A 25,391-nucleotide genomic window follows, 5' to 3' on the forward strand; every position below is an offset into this window, starting at 1 on the left:
AGACCCTCCTGCCTCGTAAAGATCTCCTGTTTGGGAACATTTCGGCTTCACAGTGCGATACAACAATGGATAACATCGCTTCAACGAAGAGAAAGACGAACAAACACAGCTCCCACCGCATTCAAGCAGCCTCTCCTCGGCGAGTCAGGCAGGGCTAAAGCAATAACAAATGTTTTTATAGCAGCAGATTTAAGACCATATTGCATTAAAAACTAGATTTTCACCCACTTCTATGGTTGAAGAACAATGAGCCCATATATCCTCTTACTGCCAAGTTAGCCAGGCACTCTCTCGCCATACCTGCTACCTCCGTGCCCAGCCAAAGGGTATTTTCCACAGCTGGAGACATTTTAAATGCAAGCAGGTCTGCTCTTTCTGCAGACAATGTGGATAAACTGATTTTTCTGGCAAAAAACATGAAAATTGAGGGAAAGTCACCAGGGTTAAAGGCTGGGGGGGGGAAAAAGAAAAGTTAATCTGAGGCTGAGTTGACTTGAAACTGTTATGTTGCACTTTCTGAAAAAAAGTTTTGTCATTTTATTTAATCTGAGCAACAACTTCAAGCAGTTTAATGTTGCACTATATATGTGGAAATGATGCACTTTATATGTCGAAAGGTTTTGTTAAGAAACCAATTCTGAGCCTTATCTTATTTAGTTTTTATTTTATATATGTTGACTGCATTAACCCTGGCAATGGATCTTGTGTGTGTATATGTATGTTATTGTTATGTTAAAAGGATAAAGACATTGTTTACAAATTTTGGTAAATAAATAACCAGAAAATGTATATTTAGTTTTTTTCTTACTGTACCAAAAATGAACCGAACCGTGACCTCTAAACCGAGGTACGTACCGAACATAAATTTTTGTGTACCGTTACACCCTTAGGTCTTACTATAATATGTTTCTACATAATAGACTTCCTTAGCCTTTTAGTCCTCGGGCCCGACTTTCCCACTTAAATGTTAACACTGAATTCAGGGCTGAACAATTAAGCGAATTTTAACCTCTTAAGGCCCAAGCTGTTTTTTTTTATTTCTCTTTGCTATTTGGGCTTATTGGACCCTAATTAGAATAAAAACTAAGAATCCTCTTTTGATATGATGTACTTAGTCCATAAGTACACAAACGTGTACTTCATGTTTAGTGACATGCTAATTCTTATTTTTACACTTTTTTTCCCCAAATTCCTTTGTATGTTGTAGTCTTCTGACACCACCAGATGGCAGTATAAGTGTCCACATAAGAGGCCATAAGACCCCAATTCAGTAGTGTACACAATTTTGGAAATAAGAGCTAAAAGGTGCTGCCCGCGCATGTGGCCAAATAAGCCTCAATTGTGATCACGATTTTGGTCTCTACTATTAAAAGAGGGTGATCGTCGGCGATATTAACATTTAAAAAACATACATTTAAGTACCGTATTTTTCGGACTATAAGGCGCACTTAAAATCCTTTAATTTTCTCGCCTTATAACCCGGTGCGCCTAATGTACGCAATAATTTTGGTTGTGCGTACCGACCTTGAAGCTTTTTTTATCTGGTACATGGTGAAATGATAAGTGTGACCAGTTGATGGTAGTCACACATACGAGATACGTGTAGACAGAAATATGATGGCAGTCACACATAGGAAAATGTTTAGACTGCAATTTGACTAAAGTAAACACCAACATTTTATATGTTCCATTGAAAATATAGAACATTACACACGGCGCTCAAAAACCTATCAAAATGTTTTAGTAGGACTTCGGTAAGCTATGAAGCCACACCGCTTGTTGGATTGTACTGAGCTTCAACATAGGAGTATTATTATTATGGCGTGTGTATAAGGTAAGACATTATCTGGCGTTTTGTTTCGCAATATTATGCAAAAGCAACTTTTCTTACCTTCTGGTCCTGCTGATCTGTATTTGGGATCTGCATAAGTCCTGAAAATTTGCACGCGTCCGTCCTTGCACTCTGTGTCGACGCCGTAGTCGATAAGGTTCTTCTTTTTCTCTACCTTCTTGTTATGTGACATTCATGCTCCACTGTTGCCATTTCTAATATAAAGTAGTGTAAAGTTCTTACTTATATCGGTCAGTCAACTCGCCATGAAAGCGCTAAAACATACCGGTGTAGAGAATATACATTATTCAGTTTTAATTATCATGTAACTGCAATAGACAGTTTTAATTTTAACATAACTGCAATAGACAGTTTTAATTATAACGTAACCGCAAAAGACAGTTTTAATTTAACGTAACCGCTATAGACCGTTTTAATTATAATGTCACTGCAACAGACAAATATAACAGACACATATCTGGGACAAAAACAGGTACAGATAGGCAAGAAAAGTGTATTTTGCATGAAGGCCCCTTTAAATGATCGAGAAATTTGTTATCGCATGAACAAGATGGAGAGGAAAGTACCTCCTTGTGAAGGTGTTCATGCAGCTGTGCCTTGTAGAGGCAGGTTAAGTACGCCTGACGGAAGTACAGATGCCCTCCGGTCCTCTGGTTCTCCAGACAGACTTTGGACAGAGCCAACGCTTCTTGGATTCTTTCACAAGCTTGCAGGTAGCGAACACGCAGCTCCAAGAAGGCGGGCAACTCCGAGCTCAAGTATTCCTCAACTGCGTGAGGAAGACGTGAAGAGAAGTGAACATTAGACTGAGTCAGCTGCACTGCCACCTTTCAATGTTAGCGGTCTGTCATCGTGACTTTACCCTCTTTTGCAGGCAAATCTATTTTCTTCAAGATTCCTTGCAGCGTTTCATTCTCCCAGGGGCCACCTGCTTTTATGATCTGCTTTAGATGCTGAAGATGTACATTCCTGTGCCTTAAAAGCTCCACGTGGCACGCCTGCAACGGTGAACATTCAGATGAGAAGTTGTAACTTAATGCCAAAGTAAGTTAGCATTAAGGCTGCACAATTAATCGACATCAAAACCACAGTTTGAAGAGGTTTGAACTATAACGTAACCGGAATACAGTTTTAATCATCATGTAACTGCAATAGACAGTTTTAATTGTAACGTGACTGCAATAGACAGCTTTAATTATCATGTAACTGCAATAGACAGTTTTAATTATCATGTAACTGCAATAGACAGTTTTAAGACAGTTTTAATTATAACTTAACCGCAATACACAGTTTTGATTAAACGTAACCGCAACAGACAGTTTTAATTATAACGTAACCGCAAAAGACCATTTTAATTATAACGTAACTGCAACAGACAGTTTTAATTATAACGTAACTGCAAAAGAAAGTGTTAATTATAATGTAACCGCGATAAAAGGTTTTAATTATCACGTATAGACTGTTTTAATTATAACGTAACTGCAATAGACAGTTTTAATTATAACGTAACCGCAATAGACAGTTTTAATTATAACGTAACCGCAAAAGACATTTTTAATTATAACGTACCCGCAATAGACAGTTTTAATTATAACGTAACTGCAATAGAAAGTTTTAATTATAACGTAACTGCAATAGACAGTTTTAATTATAAAGTAACCACAAAAGACAGTTTTAATTATAACGTAACCGCAAAATACATTTTTAATTATAACGTAACCGCAAAAGACATTTTTAATTATAATGTAACTGCAATAGACAGTTTTAATTATCATATAACCGCACTAAAACGTTTTAATTATCACGTAACCGCAATAGACAGTTTTAATTATAACGTTACCGCAAGAGGACGTTTTAATTATAATGTAACTGCAACTGACAGTTTTAATTATAACATAACTGCAATAGACAGTTTTAATTATAACGTAACTGCAATAAAGTTTTAATTATAATGTAACTGCAATAGACAGTTTTATTTATAATGTAAATGCAATAGACAGTTTTATTTATAATGTAAATGCAATAGACAGTTTTAATTGTAACGTAACTGCAATAGACAGTTTTAATTATAACGTAACTGCAATAGACAGTTTTAATTATAACATAACTGCAATAGACAGTTTTAATTATAATGTAACCGCAAAAGACAGTTTTAATTATAATGTAACTGCAACAGACAGTTTTAATTATCATGTAACCGCAATAAAAGGTTTTAATTATAACATAACTGCAATAGACACTTTTTAAAATTTTTTTTTTATAGAGGTTTATTTGAAATAGGGAAAGATACAAAAACAGACATCTGAAACAGTTATCCAATGTATGCATCATAGTGTTTGTAGCTAAAGCTAATTTACAACACTTGTCCCCAAAAACAACAACAACAACAACAACACAGATCCAACATCATTAAAATAGGAAAATAAAAAATAGAATGAGTCGATAATAATGATAATAGTAATAATACAGACAAAGTGCAAACTAGATAAAAGCCAATAAAGTAATAACCACAGACAAAGTGCAGACTAGATAAAAACCAATTAGTAAAAATTAGTAAAAACTAAACATGGGAACACGATTGTTGCTCAACTAGCCATAATTTTGTTTGTTTTTTGAAAGTGACAAATGCAGGTCTACTTTTCAAAGTGTCAGGTAAAGAGTTCCATAGTTGTGGTCCTTTTATTGAAAAGGCAGTCTGGGCAAAAGATGTTCTACGGAATGGAACACAACAGTTGCCTTTTGACATTGCTCGGGTGGTAGATCTGGTACCACTTTGCAGTCTTGTAATTGCCTTGCAGAGCAATTGCGGAGCAGAGTTATCCAAGCATTTAAAAACCAGTTTGACTGTGTGTAACAAAATAAAATTGGTAAAACTTAAAATATTGTATTTGGTTAAAATTTGGCAATGATGATATCGTATACTCTTCTTGTCTAGAACTTTCAAGGTGCGGTTATAAAGACACTCAATGGTCTTGATTGATGACTGGTGTGCCTTGGACCATGTAGTTAAGCCATAAGATATGTGTGAAAGAATCATTGAATTCATAAAAGTAAAGGCACAGCTAAGAGTTAAGCAGTGTCTTATATACTTAAAACAGCCTAGGTTTGCCTTCAGGGTTTTACACATTTTCTTAATGTGACTTTTAAAATTCCACTGATAGTCTATGATTATGCCCAAATATTTGACTTCAGGTACTTGTTCAAGGAGCTCCTCATTAATTTTTATATTCAGGTTTGTTTGAGGTAGCTTTTTTATGGAGAAGCAGACAGAGTTAGCCAAGATGCTATTTTGTCTAATTTAGCATTTAACTTCTCAGCAACTAGAGTACAGGTCTTACCTGATGTACAAATATACGACTGTGTCATCCGCATACATCTGTAAATCTATATCTGTGCATACATCTGGTAGGTCATTGATGTATAGACTGAATAGTATCGGTCCCAAGACATTACCCTGAGGTATTTTTAATTATAACATAACCGCAAGAGGAAGTTTTAATTATAACGTAACCGCAAAAGAAAGTTTTAATTATAACGTAACCGCAAAATACAGTTTTAATTATAACGTAACCGCAATAGACCGTTTTAATTATAACGTAACTGCAATAGACAGTTTTAATTATAACGTAACCGCAATAGACAGTTTTATTATAACTAAATGCAACAGACAGTTTTAATTATAACGTAACTGCAAGAGACACTTTTAATTATCATGTAACCGCAACAAAGTTTTAAATATCATATAACCGCAATACAGTTTTAATCATAACGTAACCGCAAAAGACAGTTTTAATTATAATGTAACTGCTACAGACAGTTTTAATTATCATGTAACCGCAATAAAAGGTTTTAATTATAACGTAACTGCAAGAGAGAGTTTTAATTATAACGTAACCGGAATAGACAAGAGAGGGTTTTTTTGTCCCCGCCATCACTGGCATTTGAGTGACAGACATGTTGGCAAATCGGAATTGTTGAGCCTGGCATCCTTTTCCTCCCTGCCAATCAATAGTGTTTTCTGTGAACAGCTTTTTGTGTGCACTGCAGTGGTGAAAGTCAGTGCAGTAATAACAAACACCTTAGAACAAGTTTTCATGGTGACTCGGTCTCGGTCGGTAGTTAATAAGCCAAATAATCAAATGTTAAATGAAAATGAAGTTAAAATACAGCTTGGATAAATGATGTCCTTGTGAGTTTGTCTTCTTCATCTCTTGCTACAAACAGGGAGAAATAGGTCTCAGTACGTTTATTTAACAGCAGAATTAACTGAACGCAGTGAGCCCTCTTTTCAGTCATCCACAATCTTTGCAGGACCGCTAGCTTACACACACAGGAAGCACGCCTCCCGACTCGCTCGTGAAAAGTTTTGCAAAGTAACAAAAATATGATTTCAAAGCCAAATGTCCCGTTGTGGGAATATTTCAGTTTCAGATTGGATGGGCCATATGAGCGCATCACATGAACAAACTACGAGAATGCCTTGATTATAACAACAAAAAAAAAGAACTCTCAATATAGTTTTTCCAACTGGGGAAAAATATTATTATTATTACTTTGAACTGTTTTATATTTAAAAAAATGTATCCTGTAAAGCGTCTTTGAGTACTCTGAAAAGCGCTATACCAAATAAAATGTATTATTATTATTATTATTATTAAAAATTGCACTTTAAAATTTTTACTTGCAGAAATTAGAGTTCATGTTATCGTTTTATATATCTAGGACAGGGGTCACCAACGTGGTGCCCGCGGGCACCAGGTAGCCCGTAAGGACCAGATGAGTAGCCCGCAGGCCTGTTCTAAAAATAGCTCAAATAGCAGCACTTACCAGTGAGCTGCCTCTATTTTTTAAATTGTATTTATTTACTAGCAAGCTGGTCTCGCTTTGCCTGACATTTTTAATTCTAAGAGAGACAAAACTCAAATAGAATTTGAAAATCCAAGAAAATATTTTAAAGACTTGGTCTTCACTTGTTTAAATTCATTAATTTTTTTACTTTGCTTCTTATAACTTTCAGAAAGACAATTTTAGAAAAAAAATACAACCTTAAAAATGATTTTAGGATTTTTAAACACATAAACCTTTTTACCTTTTAAATTCCTTCATCTTCTTTCCTGACAATTTAAATCAATGTTCAAGTAAATTTATTTTTTTTATTGTAAAGAATAATAAATCAATTTTAATTTAATTCTTCATTTTAGCTTCTGTTTTTTCGACGAAGAATATTTGTGAAATATTTCTTCAAACTTATTATGTTTAAAATAAATAAAAAAAAGTTCTGGCAAAACTATAGAAAATCTGTAGAATCAAATTTAAATCTTATTTTAAAGTCTTTTGAATTTCTTTTAAAAATTTTGTTCTGGAAAATCTAGAAGAAATAATGATTTGTCTTTGTTAGAAATATAGCTTGGTCCAATTTGTTATATATTCTAACAAAGTGTAGATTGGATTTTAACCTATTTAAAACATGTCATCAAAATTCTAAAATGAATCTTAATCAGGAAAAATTACTAAAGATGTTCCATAAATTATTTTTTTAATTTTTTCAAAAAGATTCAAATTAGCTAGTTTTTGTCTTCTTTTTTTCGGTTGAATTTTGAATTTGAAAGAGTCGAAATTGAAGATAAACTATGTTTGAAAATGTAATTGTCATTTTTTTCATGTTTTCTCGTCTTTTAAACCGTTCAATTAAGTGTAAATATCATTAACTATTAATAATAACATCGAGTTAAAGGTAAATTGAGCAAATTGGCTATCCATCCAGCCATTTTCTACCGCTTATTCCCTTCGGGGTCACGGGGGGGGGCTATCTCAGCTACAATCGAGCGGAAGGCGGAGTACACCCTGGACAAGTCGCCACCTCATCGCAGGGTCAACACAGATAGACAGACAACATTCACACTCACATTCACACACTAGGGCCAATTTTGTGTTGGCTATTTCTGGCAATTTATTTAAGTGTGTATCAAACTGGTAGCCCTTCGCATTAATCACTACCCAAGAAGTAGCTCTTGTTTTCAAAAAGGTTGGTGACCCCTGATCTAGGACAACAAAGTTTTTACCTTCCAAGATAAAATAAACAATTCTACAGTAATGAGAAATAAAACTTCATATCCTTTTAAACGGTTACTTGCAGGACTATTATATAATATGATTACATTATAAACACTGTATAGTTTTTATTGATTATTTCTTGAGTCGACCAAATATGTTTTCAAGTAAATTATTGCATAATGTTCTAATGTGTGGCACCTTGAAACAAGAACATGTTGATTGACAGTCCTCCGTCACTCCTTATTTTCACACTTTTATGTATAAAATATAAAAATCCCAAATCCAATCACAATTTTGGAGAGAAAAATCGCATATAGGTTTTTCCTCCAACTCGTGCAGCCCTAATCAACATACAAGATGTCTCACCTGATAGGATTCGAAGATGAATTTTAAAGGTTCTTCCCCAAATTCCTCTTTGCTAAAAAACAGCATAAGTTCAAAGAAACTCCTGGAAGACAAAAAAGAAGGACATTGACTTGCAAAGACGTGACAGGAGACAACAGGTCCATGAGAGATACAGTACAGAGCATTCGGGAAGGATTCACAGTGATTCACTTTTGTTATGTTTGATTGTTATGTTACATATAGATATGGGTATTGTTAGGATTTTATCCATAATGATACCAATATGGATACTCCTTATCAATCCTGGTATTCATCGGTACTTGTCAGAATAATTGTATATAAGTTATCACACAACTTTGTGTTCCCATGAGTTCAGGTCCCCTGCGAGAAGACACAAGCCGCCTTTGATCTTATCAAGCAAAAGGCTTGTAAAACTCCACTGTGTGCGATGGGATGCGACATGGAGGTGTCGGTTTCTTTGATCTACTGACAGCCACAGGGAGAACTTGTCCTGACCCCGAGATCTACAAAGCGGAGAGGGAGCAGACCTGACGCAGCTCCAGGCACCTTTTCTTTGAACTGTTTATGACCGAGTGCAACAGCAGTTTACGACCCCCCTCCCTTTAGAAACAGCTGCAGCTATGTAATCCGAAAAGGCCCAAATAAAAGAGGAGGCGTGGAACTCCCTCGTCAGAGCGTGGGTGACACTGTGCGAGGGTACAGGTCGACGCGCTCTCCTCGTGAGCTAAATTAAATCCTGTCTCTGTTTGATTCCTTGCTTCTTGTCTGTTTAATAGATGTCATCGGTGTTTGAACTTGACAGTACTCTAGTTAGCTTCATTGTTATTGCTTCCTTGTGTATGAACTATCAGATCCTAAAGCTGGGCGATATGGCAAAAAAAAATAAAAAATAGAAATAATCAGATCTCGATTAATATCACCATTTTTTACATTGTTTGTAACCTGCCAGTTTCAAAGCATCGGTACTAAAAAACTAATAAACTAAATCACATTTTATAAACATTATTAGTAGATAAAAAAGTAAACACAATAAGAAAAAAAAAACATAATTAAACGATAAATTTGAGTTTACATGTTTCGAGGCAAAGAAAGATGCATCAGTTGTTATTTCAACACTGGCACTCCAACTATAGCACTAGAAGCTGTCAAGTTATTATGAACTTGTCAATGACGATGTTTAATCAAAGTCCATTAATTTTTATAGCCCTTACTCACAAATGCCTAAATTGGTGGTCGCGTCCACAACTTCCTGGCAGTGGCAGGTGTTTTTTTCTTTTGCACGACAACAAATCATCATGTTTGCAAAAGAAATGGAAATCTATGATTCTGCTCACTTGCACGTACCTCGGAAACGGAAGTGGGAGTTTCAAAGTTTTGACTCTGATTGGCTGTCTTTTTTATGCTTTGCAGCGGCACCTGACTACTCAGTGGCCTAGTGGTTAGAGTGTCCGCCCAGAGATGGGTAGGTTGGGAGTTCAAACCCCGGCTGAGTCATACCAAAGACTATAAAAATGTGACCCATTACCTCCCTGCTTGGCACTCAGCATCAAGGGTTGGAATTGGGGGTTAAATCACCAAAAATGATTCCCGGGCGCGGCCACCGCTGCTGTTTACTGCTCCCCTCACCTCCCAGGGGGTGATCAAGGGTGATGGGTCAAATGCAGAGAATAATTTTGCCACGCCTAGTGTGTGTGTGACAATCATGGGTACTTTAACTTTAACTTTTGAATGGATGTGACAGCACCGTCAGCTGGATAAAAAAACTACTGATAGCAGTATCATTAGTACAGAATCTTAACCCACCCAATTAGAAACCGGTACCAAAAAATACAGGTACTCTGTATATTTTTTCACAAAAAAAAAAAAGATTTCCGATTTGTTACCCTACTTTTTAAGGAAACCAAAGAATATAAATGTCAGAGATAATTCAAAAGAAGTTTTTTCGTGTATCTCCGTACGAGGTGGTATCTCCATATGTGGAGGTAGGGCTGGGCGATATGGCCTTTTATTAATATCTAGATATTTTTAGGCCATGTCACAATACACAATATACATCTGGATATTTTGCCTTAGCCTTGAATGAATACTTGATGCATATAATCACAGCAGTATGATGATTCTATGTGTCTACATTAAAACATTCTTGTTCATACTGCATTAATACATGCTACTTTTAAACTTTCATGCAGAGAGGGAAACCACAACTAAGTCAATTGACCAAAAGTGTATTTATTAAACAGTTATTAAGCAGTGGCACAAACATTCATGTCATTTCCAAAACAGAACGTGCAAGATTGCCAGAGACATTTTAAAACAAGCTATGAGTGCACTTTTGTGCATGATGTCACTAAGATGACATATCAAAACAACACTAAATTAAAGTGCACTTTTTGTACAGAACGCCACTACAATAGTTTAAAACAAATAAAGTGCACTTTTGTGCATGATGTCACAAGATGTTTTAAGAACTGTAAAATAAAAATGAGCTGCATAATAGGAAATCAAATAGTGTATGTCCCTCGCTATGTGGTAGGTTCCTGCGGATTTTATCTCCTTCTGTTGTTGACTATTTTTTGTTGATCTGGAAATGGAAGACGCCAGGCTCAATTGGGTCAGTGCTGGTTGCTTTGGCATTTTGTTGGGTGTGGCACCGACCGGAGATGTTGACATGCGGAGTTTCAAGCACTACTTAGTCTCTAGCGGGTGCCTTTATCGATATTTCTGATATCACCCAGGTGTAGTATACATCCTAATTTACAACCTTACTCCCAAATAGAATAAATTCCTTTTTGTCCTCAAAATTCTACAACACCCATAATAACAATGTGAAAAAGTTGTTTAAGAATTCTTATGAAGAAGAATTAAAACTAAAAAAATCCCAGCCTTTATTCGATACTTAGTTGATGCACCCTTGACAGAAATTCCAGCCTCAAGAGTTTTTAAATGCGATGCCACACGCTTGGCACAACTATCTTTGGACACTTTCTCTCATTCCTCTTTGCAGCACCTCACAAGCTCCATCAGCTTGGATGAGAAGCGTCAATGTGGAGCCATTTTCAGGTCTCTCCAAAGATGGGCAACGGGATTTAGGTCTGGGCTCTGGCTGGGCCTCTCAAGGACATTTACAGAATGGTCCTGAAGCCATTCCTTTGATATATTGGCTGTGTGCTTAGGACTGTTGTCCTGCTGAAAGATGAACCGTCGGCCCGTTCAAGAGCGCTTTGGAGCAGGTTTTCATCCAGGATGTCTCTGTACATTGCTACATTCATATTTCCCTTTATCCCGACTAGTCTCCCAGCTCCTGCCGCTGAAAAAACCATCCCCAGAGCATGATGCGGCCACCACCATGCTTCACTGTAGGGATGGTGTTGTCGTGGTTTCCTCCAAACATGACGCCTGGCATTCACGCCAAAGACTTCAATCTTTGTCTCATCAGACCAGAGTATTTAGTTTCTCATGGTCGGAGAGTCTTTCAGGTGCGTTTTGACAAACTTCCGTCTGGCCACTCTACCATACAGGCCTGATTGGTGGATTGTCCTTCTGGAAAGTTATCCTCTCTCCATAGAGGAATGCTGTAGTTCTGACAGAGTGACCATGGTCTTGGTCACCTCCCTGACTAGGGTCCTTCTCCCCTGATCACTCAGTTCTAAGAAGAGTCCTGGTGGTTCCAAACGTCTTCCATTTACAGATGATGGAGGCCATTGTGCTCTTTGGGACCTTCAAGGCAGCAGTTAGTTTTCTGTACTCTTCCCTAGACTTGAGCCTGGAGACAATGCTGTCTCGGAGGTCTACAGACAATTCCTTGGACCTTATTCTTGGTTTGGCACCTTATATATAGACTTGTGTGTGTCTTTCCAAATCATGTCCAACCAACTGAATTTACAACAGGTGGACTTCAATGAAGCTATAGGAACATCTCAAGGAGGATCAGTTGAAACAGGATGCACCTGAGATCACTTTTCAGCTTCTTGGCAAAGACTGTCAATAATTATGTGGATGTCATTTATTATTTTATTTTTGATATATTTGCAAAACTCTCAAAAAAAAAACGTGTTTACATTGTCATAATGGGTATTTTCATATATTGAGGACAAAAATGAATGTATTCCACTTTGGAACAAGGCTGTAACATAACAAAATGTGGAAAGAAGTAAATACTTTTCGGGTGCAGTGTAGTTCCACATACTAGGTAGTAGGGTTGTACAGTATATACTAGTATAGTATCGCGGTACAAATTAATCAAAAACGGTACTATAATCTGTTTGAAAAGTACTGGTTCCCAATTTATTTATTTTTTTAACGGGCATGACGGCACATCGTCACATCATGATGTGCTGGTTTTACTAGCAGAGGAGCATGTTCGGCAGCGCACACACACACGGAGTACTTACAAGCAGAAAGTGGGTAGACAAAAAAGGGAGAATAGACACATTTTGGTCCAAAAACTAAAGATAAAGGTGAAGTTATAACACTGAAACGCCCCCAGGAGGAGGTGCTTTAAGACATGGCTAGCTAGCTAGCAGCTAACATCTATCCGCAGTCAGCAGTGTTTTAGTTACTTCTAAGTCACTAATCCTGGCCTCCATGGCGACAAATAAAGTACGTTTCTTACAGGTACATTATCACTGGAGGACGAGGAATAGCTAAACATGCTTCACTACACACCGTAGGAGGATACAATAGCTCACCGGCGTCAATGTAAACAAATGCCATGGGTGGATCTACCCCTGACATCCACTGTAATGATATCAAGAACAAGAGCGTATCTAGTCGATGCTACTATGATTACATCAATATTTTTTATCAACACAAAATATTTTTTCTTAATTTATATAATGTTTATAAAGTCATGAAATACGTCCCTGGACACATGAGGACTTTGAATATGACCAATGTATGATCCTGTAACTACTTGGTATCATCGGATCAATACCTAAATGTGAGGTATCATCCAAAACGTTAACCCTTTAAAATCGTTTTTAATCATATTTATTTTATATTGGGTTTTTTTATATTGGTTTTATATGTATTTTTTTTTTTTATATTCAGTCATTGGTGGAGCTAAGGATAATATTTGAATATTGTTTTTAATATTGTTGTGCAGCACTTTGGAAACATTTTGTTGTTTAAATTTGCTATATAAATAAAGTGGATTGGATTGGAAAACTAATGTGTGGTATTAAACAACAGAAGAATAAGTGGTCATTACCTTTTAACAGAAGTGTAGATAGAACATGTTAAAACATAAAATAAGCAGATATTGACAGTAAATGAACAAGTAGATTAATAATCCTTTTTTTACAGCTTGTCCTTTATCATTTTGACAAAATAATACAATGATAAATGACACAATATGTTACTGCATACTTGGGCTGGGAAAAAGTATATTTTGATATATTCTTACTAGAGATGTCCATTTAAAAGCATTTATCGGCAGTCCGATATTATCGGCCGATAAATGCTTTTAAATGTAATATCGGAAATTGTCGGTATCAAAAAGTAAAATTTATGACTTTTTAAAACGCAGCTGTACGAAGTGGTACACAGACGTAGGGAGAAGTACAGAGCGCCAATAAACCTTAAAGGCACTGCCTTTGTGTGCCGGTCCAATCACATAATATCTACAGCTTTACACACACACACAAACACAAACACACACACACACACACACACACACACACACACACACACACACACACACACACACACACGTGAATGCAACGCATACTTGGTCAACAGCCATACAGGTCACACTGAGGGTTGCCGTATAAACAACTTTAACACTGTTAAAAATATGCGCCACACTGTGAACCCACACCAAACAAGAATGACAAACACATTTCGGGAAAACATCCGCACCGTAACACAACATAAACACAACAGAACTAATACCCAGAACCCCTTGCAGCACTAACTCTTCCGGGACGCTACAATATACACCCCCCGGTACCTCCCACCTCAACCTCCTCATGCTCTCTCAGGGAGAGCATGTCCCAAATTCCAAGCTGCTGTTTTGAGGCATGTTAAAAAAAAAAATGCACTTTGTGACTTCAATAATAAATATGGCAGTGCCATGTTGGCATTTTTTTCCATAACTTGACTTGATTTATTTTGGAAAGCCTTGTTACATGGTTTAATGCATCCAGCGGGGCATCACAACAAAATTAGGCATAATAATGTGTTAATTCCACGACTGTATATATCGGTATCGGTTGATATCGGAATCTGTAATTAAGAGTTGGACAATATCGGAATATCGGCAAAAAAGCCATTATCGGACATCTCTAATTCTTACTTAAACTCGCTATTCGATATATATCTCGATATATTTTCCGGTGAAAGTATACATATAAAGATATTCATTTTTGAGCGAGATTCAGTGAAATTGAAGTGAATGACAACTGTACTGTAAACACTTTTATTAACCCAGTTAGTCGAGATGGGTAGTAACAGCACAGAAGTACATAACATAAATAAAATGATCTATCTATGATCTTCCTCACTTCGGCATCCATTTTTGGCTGCATTTCTGGTGTGAAATATGCCCGGCTAGGCAACTGGAGAACAGTTTTGACCTGGGCTTACATGGTAAACAACTCAAATGGATGTTTTATCCAGAGGCATACGTGTGGCCAAGTAATAAATGATAAATGGTTTATACTTGTATAGCGCTTTTCTACCTTCAAGGTACTCAAAGCGCTTTGACAGTATTTCCACATTCACACACACATTCACACACTGATGGAGGGAGCTGCCATGCAAGGCGCTACCAGCACCCATCAGGAGCAAGGGTGAAGTGTCTTGCCCAAGGACACAATGGACGTGACTAGGATGGTAGAAGGTGGGGATTGAACCCCAGTAACCAGCAACCCTCCGATTGCTGGCACGGCCACTCTACCAACTTCGCCACGCCGTCCCACATTGTGGGTTTCCTGGATGTCGTCTACGTCGCTAAAAGAAAAATCTAAGGAAGAGAATCCCTCTGCCATCTTCCACTAGTTTTTAAAAAAATATATAAATCGCCCTCTTCTCTTCTTCGACTCTCTCGTTGTCATTTGGGATGTCTGTTGTGATTTCCCTTCCTGGTTCCATGACCCGCCCTATCTTGCCTCTGATTGGCCTAATCTCAACCAATCGTGACTCATCTAGTAAACAACCAACCAATCATGGATGTTCTTATACGTGCAAACATAGACATGTTATAAGTAGACACGAGAAATTGGGCCGCCATCTTGAAGTGGTGATGAGGAGCCGGCGAGCAGCCTAAACTGACAGTTGACAGGTAGAAAACAAAGATGGTGTTCAGCGTTTTCCTGCTCAAATGAGCGGACTGTTGAAAATAGGAATCGGGGGATTACTTTTCACAAGTAAGATTTAACATTAACGTACTATTGGTTGGATTTTGTGAAAAGAATAGTACCACAGAGTTGAGAAGGAGCAAAGATCTTCAATAGTACTGAAATCATAGCTGCTAGCAAAAAAGGGTATGACCATAATAGAATTGCTTGTCAATGAAATTAATTACATTTAAAAATGTCATACTTGAATAACATAAAGTTCAAATACTAACATTGTTGGGTAAGACAGAATTTGGTTTTATTCTGAATCCAGTGAAACAGATTGGTGGTTTTAGCTGATATAAAGACTTTCAGGTATGTATATATGTTTATGTTTAAGTATTTGGCAGACGCTTTTATCCAAAGCGACATACATAAAAAATACATATAAAACAATCACTGTAAACATGATCATTTAAGGGAAGAATGTTATACAAAATATCAATACAAAGTGTCAAGACAGAATAAACTCTCTGCTGCTGCAGCAACAGAGATACAGTCTATAGGTCCCTAAGATATATCGATATCTAATGTACATTGTTTATGTAGGATATATGCATGTATATATAACCTAATCATATTGTTTCTTCAATTTAAAAATAGCTGACCGTTTTTTCCCCCCTTCTCTGGGATTATATTCCCAGTTTTGATCTCGGACGTCTGGTCACATATAGCATATAAGAATATTCTATTACTGTTAAGCAAACTATGAATAATAAAACATGCCAAACCATGTGTCCTTTATCATAGCTACACGTATGACAAAAAACGCGTGAAAATCAGTGGTATTCAGTGAGGTAAAATGAATTAAATGCGCTGACAGTTCATTACTCCTGCCAAATGAATTGCACTGAGTGGAGCGGAACACCACTCCAAGATGGCGGCCCCGCGTCTCGTCTGCGCCAGTAGGCAGTAGCGCTCGATGCCGCGTCTACTTATAAGATGTCTATACGTGCAAGCACGCTTGGAAGGAGGAAGGGGAGGGGTTTAGTAGCCCGTGAGAGGGAGTGGGAAGCGGGGGAGAATCAAGGAAAACAAATAAGCAATGTTTTGTAATTTTAACGTGAAATAAATGATATCGATATTACAATATTTTCTTAATTCATATCTTGTTTAAAAATATTTCGAACTATCTTACAAACTTGATATATCGCCCAGCCATACTGCATACGTCAGCAGACCAATTGGGAGTCTTTGTTTACTTACTACTAAAAGACAAGTTGTCTAGTATGTTCACTATTTTATTTAAGGACAAACTTGCAGTAATAAACATACACTATATTGCCAAAAGTATTTGGCCACCTGCCCTGACTCACATATGAACTTGAAGTGCCATCCCATTTCTAACCCATAGGGTTCAATATGATGTCGGTCCACCTTTTGCAGCTATTACAGCTTCAACTCTTCTAGGATGGCTGTCCACAAGGTTGCGGAGTGTGTTTATAGGAATTCTCTACCATTCTTTCAAAAGCGCTTTGGTGAGGTCACACACTGATGTTGGTGGAGAAGGCCTGGCTCTCAGTCTCTGTTCTAATTCCTCCCAAAGGTGTTCTATCGGGTTCAGGTCAGGACTCTGTACAGGCCAGTCAAGTTCATCCACACCAGACTCTGTCATCCATGTCTTTATGGACCTTGCTTTGTGCACTGGTGCACAGTCATGTTGGAAGAGGAAGGGGCCCGCTCCAAACTGTTCTCACAAGGAGCATGGAATTGTCCAAAATGTATTGGTATCTTGGAGCATTCAAAAGTTCCTTTCACTGGAACTAAGGGGCCAAGCCCAACTCCTGAAAATAACCCCACACCATAATTCCTCCTCCACCAAATTTCACACTCGGCACAATGCAGTCCGGAATGTAGCGTTCTCCTGGCAACCTCCAAACCCAGACTGGTCCATCAGATTGCCAGATGGAAAAGTGTGATTCATCAGTCCAGAGAAGGCGTCTCCACTGCTCTGGAGTCCAGTGGTGACGTGCTTTACACCACTGCATCCCACGCTTTGCATTGGACTTGGTGATGTATGGCTTAGATGAAGCTGTTCGGCCATGGAAACCCATTCCATGAAGCTCTCTGCGCACTGTACGTGGGCTAATTGGAAGGTCACATGAAGTTTGGAGCTCTGTAGCGACCTCTTTGCACTATGCGCTTCAGCATCCGCTGACCCCTCTCTGTCAGTTTACGTGGCTGAGTTGCTGCTGTTCCCAAACTCTTCCATTTTCTTAGAATAAAGCCGACAGTTGACTTTGGAGTATTTAGGAGCGAGGAAATTCCACGACTGGATTTGTTACACAGGTGGCATCCTATGACAGTTCCACGCTGGAAATCACTGAGAGTGATCCATTATTTTACAAATATTTGCAGAAACAGTCTCGATGCCTAAGTGCTTGATTTTATACACCTGTGGCCGAGCCAAGTGATTAGGACACCTGATTCTCATCATTTGCATGGGTGGCCAAATACTTTTGGCAATATAGAGTGTACAAAATATTGCTATTTAGACAACCACATCTTTGTACGAGTGGACAAGTGGACAAATGTATGCCTCCGCTGCTCCCAGTCTGTGGAACGCTCTCCCTGACCACCTGAGGGCACCACAGACTGTGGATGCTTTTAAAAAAGGCTTAAAAACCCTTCTTTTTAAAAAAGCCTTTTTTTTTAGATGTATGCGTGCCAGTTCTAGCTATTAGGCTGTTCTAGTTTTTATTTGTATTTATTTGTACTTTATTTTTTATTTTTTTTAATACACTGCAGCACTTTGAGGTTGTTTGCTCAATGTAAAGTGCTTTTTTTACAAATAAAATCCATTATAATTATTAGTATTAAAAACAATCCAATCTGATAAATAAAAGTGCGGACAAATACTGTATATGCGTAAAGAGAGAACTTACAAGGCCATACGGCTGAGGATGTTGTGGATTTGTTGGCAGTCGTCAGGGAACTTGGCCGTGGCTTTTGTGAAACTGCAGAATGCAGTCCGCAGCACTTTGAGCTGAGGGAGAGGAACTTGCCACTGGCCCGTGTACTCTTCCACCACCTGCACCGTGACGAGGACAAGAGCAAGAGACATAAACACATGCACGCCAACACATCTGTTCGATGGTGCTCAGCTACTATCTACTCTGAACTGATCTTTTGTGACGTTCACAACCATGTTTGCATCGCCCCTGATACACCAGTGTTGGCGTTAACGCACTTGTTGTGTCTTTTTACGCAATGAAATCAGAAAGGACGCCAAATTCCGGAAGCCCATGCGTCTCGAGGACGCGTATTTTATTTTGTTTTTTTTATCGGTTATCGCTTTCTGCCGGTGTTTTGTTTATATTTGCCGGGTCAAATGATTAATTATTAATCGACTTCAAAGTAATGCACTTTCCGGTACAATTTCTTAAAAATGTTGCTTTAAATACTGCATTTCCAGTAGTAATGGCCGATATATCGATATACTCGATATATCACTGGTTTGTCTCTGTGCGATGTAGAAAATGACTATATTGTGATATTGGAGTATACGTTCTCACGCAGTTGCTTTTAGCTGTGGGCATTACACTACAGGCTCTTCTCACTCTTTCTTGTCTCTCCTTCTCACAGAGACATAAAACAAGCGCACCTTCTTACATACGTCACGCGTGCAACGTCACACGCCCTCGCAGAGCAGTGCGAGTGGTAATACGAGAGAGAGAAGGTGCGAATCTGGTAACAAATGAAGGAAGAAGAATTAATTCCCAAGAAAAAGAGCACGGGGTCCGTCTGGCGGTGGTTTGGCTTCAAGCGGGAAGATGTTGAACAGACAACCCGTAATATGTCAAGTATGTCAATAAAAAAATGGATGCATGATGAAACACGGTCTGTACACAGTTTTTTAATACTGTATTTAAAATATTTGACCTGTCCTTTACTGCTGACCTGCGCCCTGAACCGGAACCACACCTGCCGGAGGACAAAGAAGAAGATGGACGACATTGTGTCATAATTTAATGGTTTTTTTTTTATTTTATTTCATCATCGTTTATAATGACAAGCCAGACCTTTTGGTGCACAATGGTTATTAAACACTGCACTCTCTACACACCCTGGCCTAGTCCTTAGAAAGTCTTGTACTTGTTCTGCATAATCTTGTCAAAGGTATTTTATTACTACAAAACTTAATGTTGCAGGAGAAAATAATGGACTTTAGTTTGTAGTAGGGCTGTGCGATATATGGAATATACTCGATATATTGCGGGTTTGTCTCTGTGCGATATAGAAAATGACTATTGTGATATTGGAGTATACGTTCTCACGCAGTTGCTTTTAGCTGCGGGCATTACACTACAAGCTTTTCTTGTCTCTCCTTCTCAGAGACATAAAACAAGCGCACCTTCTTAGATACGTCACGTGTGCAACGTCACACACCCTCGCGGAGCAGACAGGTAGCGGCATGGGTAACGTTAGCTGTGGTGCAAGCGGAGTGGTAATATGAGAGAGAGAAGGTGCGAATCTGGTAACAAATGAAGGAAGAAGAATTAATTCCCAAGAAAAACAGCAGGGGGTCCGTCGTCTGGCGGTGGTTTGGCTTCAAGCGGGAAGATGTCGAACAGACAACCGTAATATGTCAAGTATGCGGCAAAAAGCGTTGCTACAAAAAGTAGCACCACTGCTAATTTGTAGCATTATTTGAAAAGTCACCCGCTAGAGAATAAGGAGTGCTTGAAACTCTGCATGTCAACATCTCCGTTCGGTGGCACACCAACGAAATGCTGAAGCAACAATTTCCAGATCAACACCGTATGAAAAAAAGTCTACAACAGAAGGATATAACGTCCACAGGAACCTACCACATAGCGAAGGACATACACTATTTGATTTCCTATTATGCAGCTCATTTTTATTTGACAGTTATTGAAATATCTTGTGTGACATCATGTACAAAAGTGCACTTTATTTGTTTTAAACTATTGTAGTGGCGTTCTGTACAAAAAGTGCACTTCAATTTAGTGTTGTTTTGATATGTCATCTTAGTGACATCATGCACTCATAGCTTCTTCTAAAATGTCTCTGACAATCTTGCACTTTTTGTTTTGGAAATGACATGAATGTTTGTGCCACTGCTTAATAACTGTTTAATAAATACACTTTTGGTCAATTGACTTAGTTGTGATTTCCCTCTCTGCATGAAATTTAAAAGTAGTATGAAGAATAATGTTTTAATGTAGACACATAGCATCATCATACTGCTGTGATTATATGCATCAAGTGTTCATTCAAGGCTAAGGCAAAATATCCAGATAATATCAGTGGTTCCCCCAGAAAATGTGTTAGTTAAGGGGGTGACTCTCCAGGGGGAGGGGACCGGGCAAGGCGGTGGGTGAGTGTAAGGATCGGTGTAACTTGGCCTGTCGCTATCACGTCTCCACCTCGTCGCTGCCACCACAGCCTGGGGGGCAATAGACTACAGACTGCGGTGAAGTAGGCCGGCTTCGTCGCGTGAAGAAGCCTACAATTTTTGGTTGTGTTTTCCGCTCTGTTTGCTGAATGGCGATATACGATATATATCTCGATATGTTTTCCGTAAAGTAAAAACAAAACAGTCCTAGTTACCTGAGATCCTAAGTATGTCATTATTATGACTTAGTAATTTACTAAGTCAAAATAATGACAAAATAATGATCTTGTCCTTTCGGTCATAACCCAAAGCTCATGACCATAGATGAGGATGGGAACGTAGATCGACCGGTAAATAGAGAGCTTTGCCTTCCGGCTCAGCTCCTTCTTCACCACAACGGATCGATACAGCGTCCGCATTACTGAAGATCGGTGCGGCGTGTTCAGTAGGTGGCAGCAGGAAGTTAATTGCTTTGTAGAAGTCGGAACGCGTCGAAGGATGGTTTGTTGCGATCCCAATATGCAGAGCACAGCGGGAGACGGCATGCAGGTAAAAAGGTATGTAATGCTTAAAACTAAGGGTGTAACGATACGTGTATTTGTATTGAACCGTTTCGGTTCGGTTCGGAGGTGTACCGAACGAGTTTCCACACGGACATATTAAGTAGCGTACCGCCAATGTGTAAACAATGCACACCGAGGCACAACACGACATACTAGCAACGACCGGGCTAGGACAACATGTAAAATCCAGAGCTGGAAGACCCTCTTGCCTCATTAAGATCTCCTGTTTGGGAACACTTTGGCTGCGCGGTGCGATACAACAATGGAGGACGGGGGTTTGCCGACATTGTTCAACAGCGGTAAGGCATGCTTCTGGCAACACGTCAAACATGCTAACCCATTTGAAGCGGCACCACCCCCAAGTGAACATCGCTTCAACTAAGAGAAAGACGAGCAAACAGCTGCCCACCGCATTCAAGCAGCCTCCCCTCGGCGAGTCAGGCAGGGCTAAAGCAATAACAAATGTTTTTATAGCAGCAGATGTAAGTCCATATTGTATTAAAAACTAGATTTTAACCCACTTATTTGGTGGAAGAACAATGAGCCCACAGATCCTCTTACTGACAAGCTAGCCAAGCTGGGGGGGGGGGGAAGAAAAGTTAATCTGAGGCTGAGTTGACTTGAAACTGTTTAATGTTGCACTTTTTATATGTAGAAGAAAAGTTTTGCCATTTTATTTAATCTGAGCAACAACTTGAGGCAGTTTAATGTTGATTAACCTATTCGGGTGTTACCATTTAGTGGTCTATTGTACGGAATATGTACTGTGCAATCTACTAATAAAAGTCTCAATCAATCAATCAAAAAAAGCACTTTATATGTAGAAAGCTTTGGTAAGAAACCATTCTGAGCCTTATCTTATTTAGTTTTTATTTGATATATGTTGACCACATTAACCCTGGCAATGGACCCTGTGCGTATATGTATGTTATGCCATTGTTTACAAATTTGGTAAAAAAAATAACCAAAAAATTTATATTTTGTTGTTTTCTTACTGTACCGAAAATGAACCGAACCGTGATCTCTAAACCGAGGTATGTACCGAACCGAAAATGTTGTGTACCGTTACACACTTACTTAAAACAAAAATGAACAAAAGGCAAATCCCGCTAGGAAACGGCACTGAAGCATAGGGATGGCGATGCAAAACGTAAGTAAAACTGAACCGGCTACAAAGTCAACAAAAAAACAGAATGCTGGACAACAGCAAAGACTTACAGTGTGTGTCCGTACACGACATGACTAGGGATGATGTTTGATGAGAAATTATCGAGTTCGAGCCCATTATCGAATCCTCTTATCGAACCGATTCCTTATCGAATCCAGATAGGTTGTTGTATATGGAAAAAAACACAATATTTGGTTTAACAAAAGCTCACTTTTATTTTATAAGATAAATATAAAATAAAATAAATAAATAAATATTGACTGTTACACCCCTAAAAAAATTTAATAAATAAATATTGACTGTTGTTACCCAAAGTATATTAAGTGGGATTTTTCAGGAAAACAAATACATACAGTAACACAAAAACAACCTGTCTCTGTGATCACTATAGGTGTATAAATAATAATATAGTGTTAAATAAAATCAGTCCCTTGGGCACAAAACTGAAAATAATACAGCTCTCCAAAAAGTGCACTTCTGCTGCTATTGGAACATACTAACAACACACACTATGACACTAAGAACACCACAGTCATCAATCAACAATTCTTCTTCCAAAAAATTATTTCGATTGGTGGAAATACACGACTGGCAGCCATTTTAAGTCCTCAAAACATCCATTGAAACAGTGCACAAAAATTGTTTTTCAATAAACATCTTAGTATCAAATTTAACCACTTTCCACCTTCATATTGAGTTACATAAACAAGTTAAACAGTTTAAATAAATAAATAAATGGGTTATACTTGTATAGCGCTTTTCTACCTTCAAGGTACTCAAAGCGCATTGACAGTATTTTCACATTCACCCATTCACACATACTGATGGCGGGAGCTGCCATGCAAGGCGCTAACCAGCACCCATCAGGAGCAAGGGTGAAGTGTCTTGCCCAAGGACACAACGGACGTGACTAGGATGGTAGAAGGTGGGGATTGAACCCCAGTAACCAGCAACCTTCGATTGCTGGCACGGCCACTCTACCAACTTCGCCACGCCGTCCCCCGTTTACTTACAGACTTATCTTTTCCAAGGCTTGTAACAGCTAACACAACTTGTCTACTTCTCAATTGTGTCACGAACTGAACTGACATTGCCAACCCGGAAGTGCACAAATTAATGATGCGTAGTAGTATTTCCATATCACCACAAGGTGTCAGTAAGAGTCTACAATCAAATGGGCATAACATTGCCGTCCCACAGGGCATTTCCTGTGGGACGGGATTCATTCCCAGGGATTCAAATAAAGAACTAACTATTTTTGTTTATTATAGTGGCCTCGGTAACGGGCATCGGTTCTTTTCTTATTGAACAACCGGGAGAACCGCTTTCGAACATCATCCCTAGACATGACAATCAACAATGTCCCCACAAAGAAGGAAAGCGTCCGCACAAATGAAATAGTCTCGATTGCCAATACAAAGCTGCTACAGGAAAACACAGACAAAACAGGAAACGCCACCAAAATAACAGCGCAAGACAGGAACTAAAGCACTACACACAGGAAAACAACAAACTAAAAAAAATAAAAAACCTGCTAGAGTGGTTGCAAAACACTGAATTAAGTAACGTTTATGACAACCTTTTTCCCAAAACACAATATAAAATGTGAGATGTAACAGGATAATGCATACATTTATCATTTGTTTTCAAAACGCTCACCAAAAATATGAACCCCAAAAATGTACCGTGGGACCCCATTTTTAGGACTTGATGGCCATTTTGAAAATTCCTAGCGCCAACACTGTGCACACCTCCCATTTCCTACCGCTTGTCCCTCCCTTTAACTTTAATAGAAGGTTTTAATGCAACGTTAATTTCGCCATATTCAGTAGCATTGACATTAGCTAGCTCATGTTCACTTAGCTGCAGAGCTAACAACGTAAACAATCAGCCGCAGAAGCGTGAATAACGTTGTTTATGCACGGAATAGCCATATCGACTTAATATATTGATATTAATATTGCGCGCTTTATTAATAGTTTTTATACGCCACACTTTGCACACAATAGCAGGAATTGGAGCTAGCCGAAAGGGGCTAACAACGTCAGCTAGCCACGCCAGTTGGAGCGTTGTTGCACAACAATACACAACATAAATAGTCGCGACGTACCTTGCAAAACTCCCGACAATAATCGTCACTTTTCGGGCGCGACCCATCGCCGCAATAACGGCCGCGTAGAGCCTCCAGGGCTAATTCAAGCCCGTAGGTTTCTATGTCGCTCTCCGCGTCCGCCATACTGCCTGCTGCTGCATCCGGGGCATCGTCCGGGTTGCCAGTTGTAGCCTCGCGTTGCCAGGTGGGACATGTCCAATTATCCTACCGGAATCGGAAAAAAATATCGTTGTTTTTTTTTAGGAACGTGATCGTACACATCGGAGTATGTTACGGTAAAAAAAAAGTTAACACAAAACGTGCCTTGTAACACACTTTAAAACAACTAATGGTAACAAAAAAAAAGAAGTGCTAGGGACAGACAGCGCCCCCACCTGGCTGCACAACATCAGGTGCACTGCAGGACGTATCGATGTGTGGTAATAAAAAATCGATTAAATAAACATGTAATAAAGGCCAAAATTATATTTCACGTTGGGATTTTTATCGTACGACTGGCAACCATACTTGCCAACCTTGAGAACTCAGAATCAGGGAGATATTAAAAAAATAAAAATAAATATATATATATATATATAT

General features: G+C 38.5%; 1 protein-coding gene across 1 annotated transcript in view; it reads right to left on the reverse strand.

The window, feature by feature from the left end:
• The window catches only part of LOC133664328 (zinc finger protein 654-like), a 62,886-nt gene extending 37,893 nt beyond the window's left edge, over positions 1-24,993 (reverse strand). The window contains exons 1-5 of the mRNA XM_062068845.1: positions 24,810-24,993; positions 18,495-18,640; positions 8,273-8,354; positions 2,715-2,850; positions 2,419-2,621 (exon numbers count right to left, since the gene is read on the reverse strand). Of these exons, the coding sequence (XP_061924829.1) occupies positions 2,419-2,621; positions 2,715-2,850; positions 8,273-8,354; positions 18,495-18,640; positions 24,810-24,935 (693 nt within the window). The 5' untranslated portion in view covers positions 24,936-24,993. The remainder of the gene's footprint in view (positions 1-2,418; positions 2,622-2,714; positions 2,851-8,272; positions 8,355-18,494; positions 18,641-24,809) is intronic.
• Positions 24,994-25,391: the final 398 nt, after the last annotated feature.

This window comes from Entelurus aequoreus, linkage group LG14 (assembly GCF_033978785.1).
Source record: "Entelurus aequoreus isolate RoL-2023_Sb linkage group LG14, RoL_Eaeq_v1.1, whole genome shotgun sequence".
NCBI classification, from domain to species: Eukaryota; Metazoa; Chordata; class Actinopteri; order Syngnathiformes; family Syngnathidae; genus Entelurus; species Entelurus aequoreus.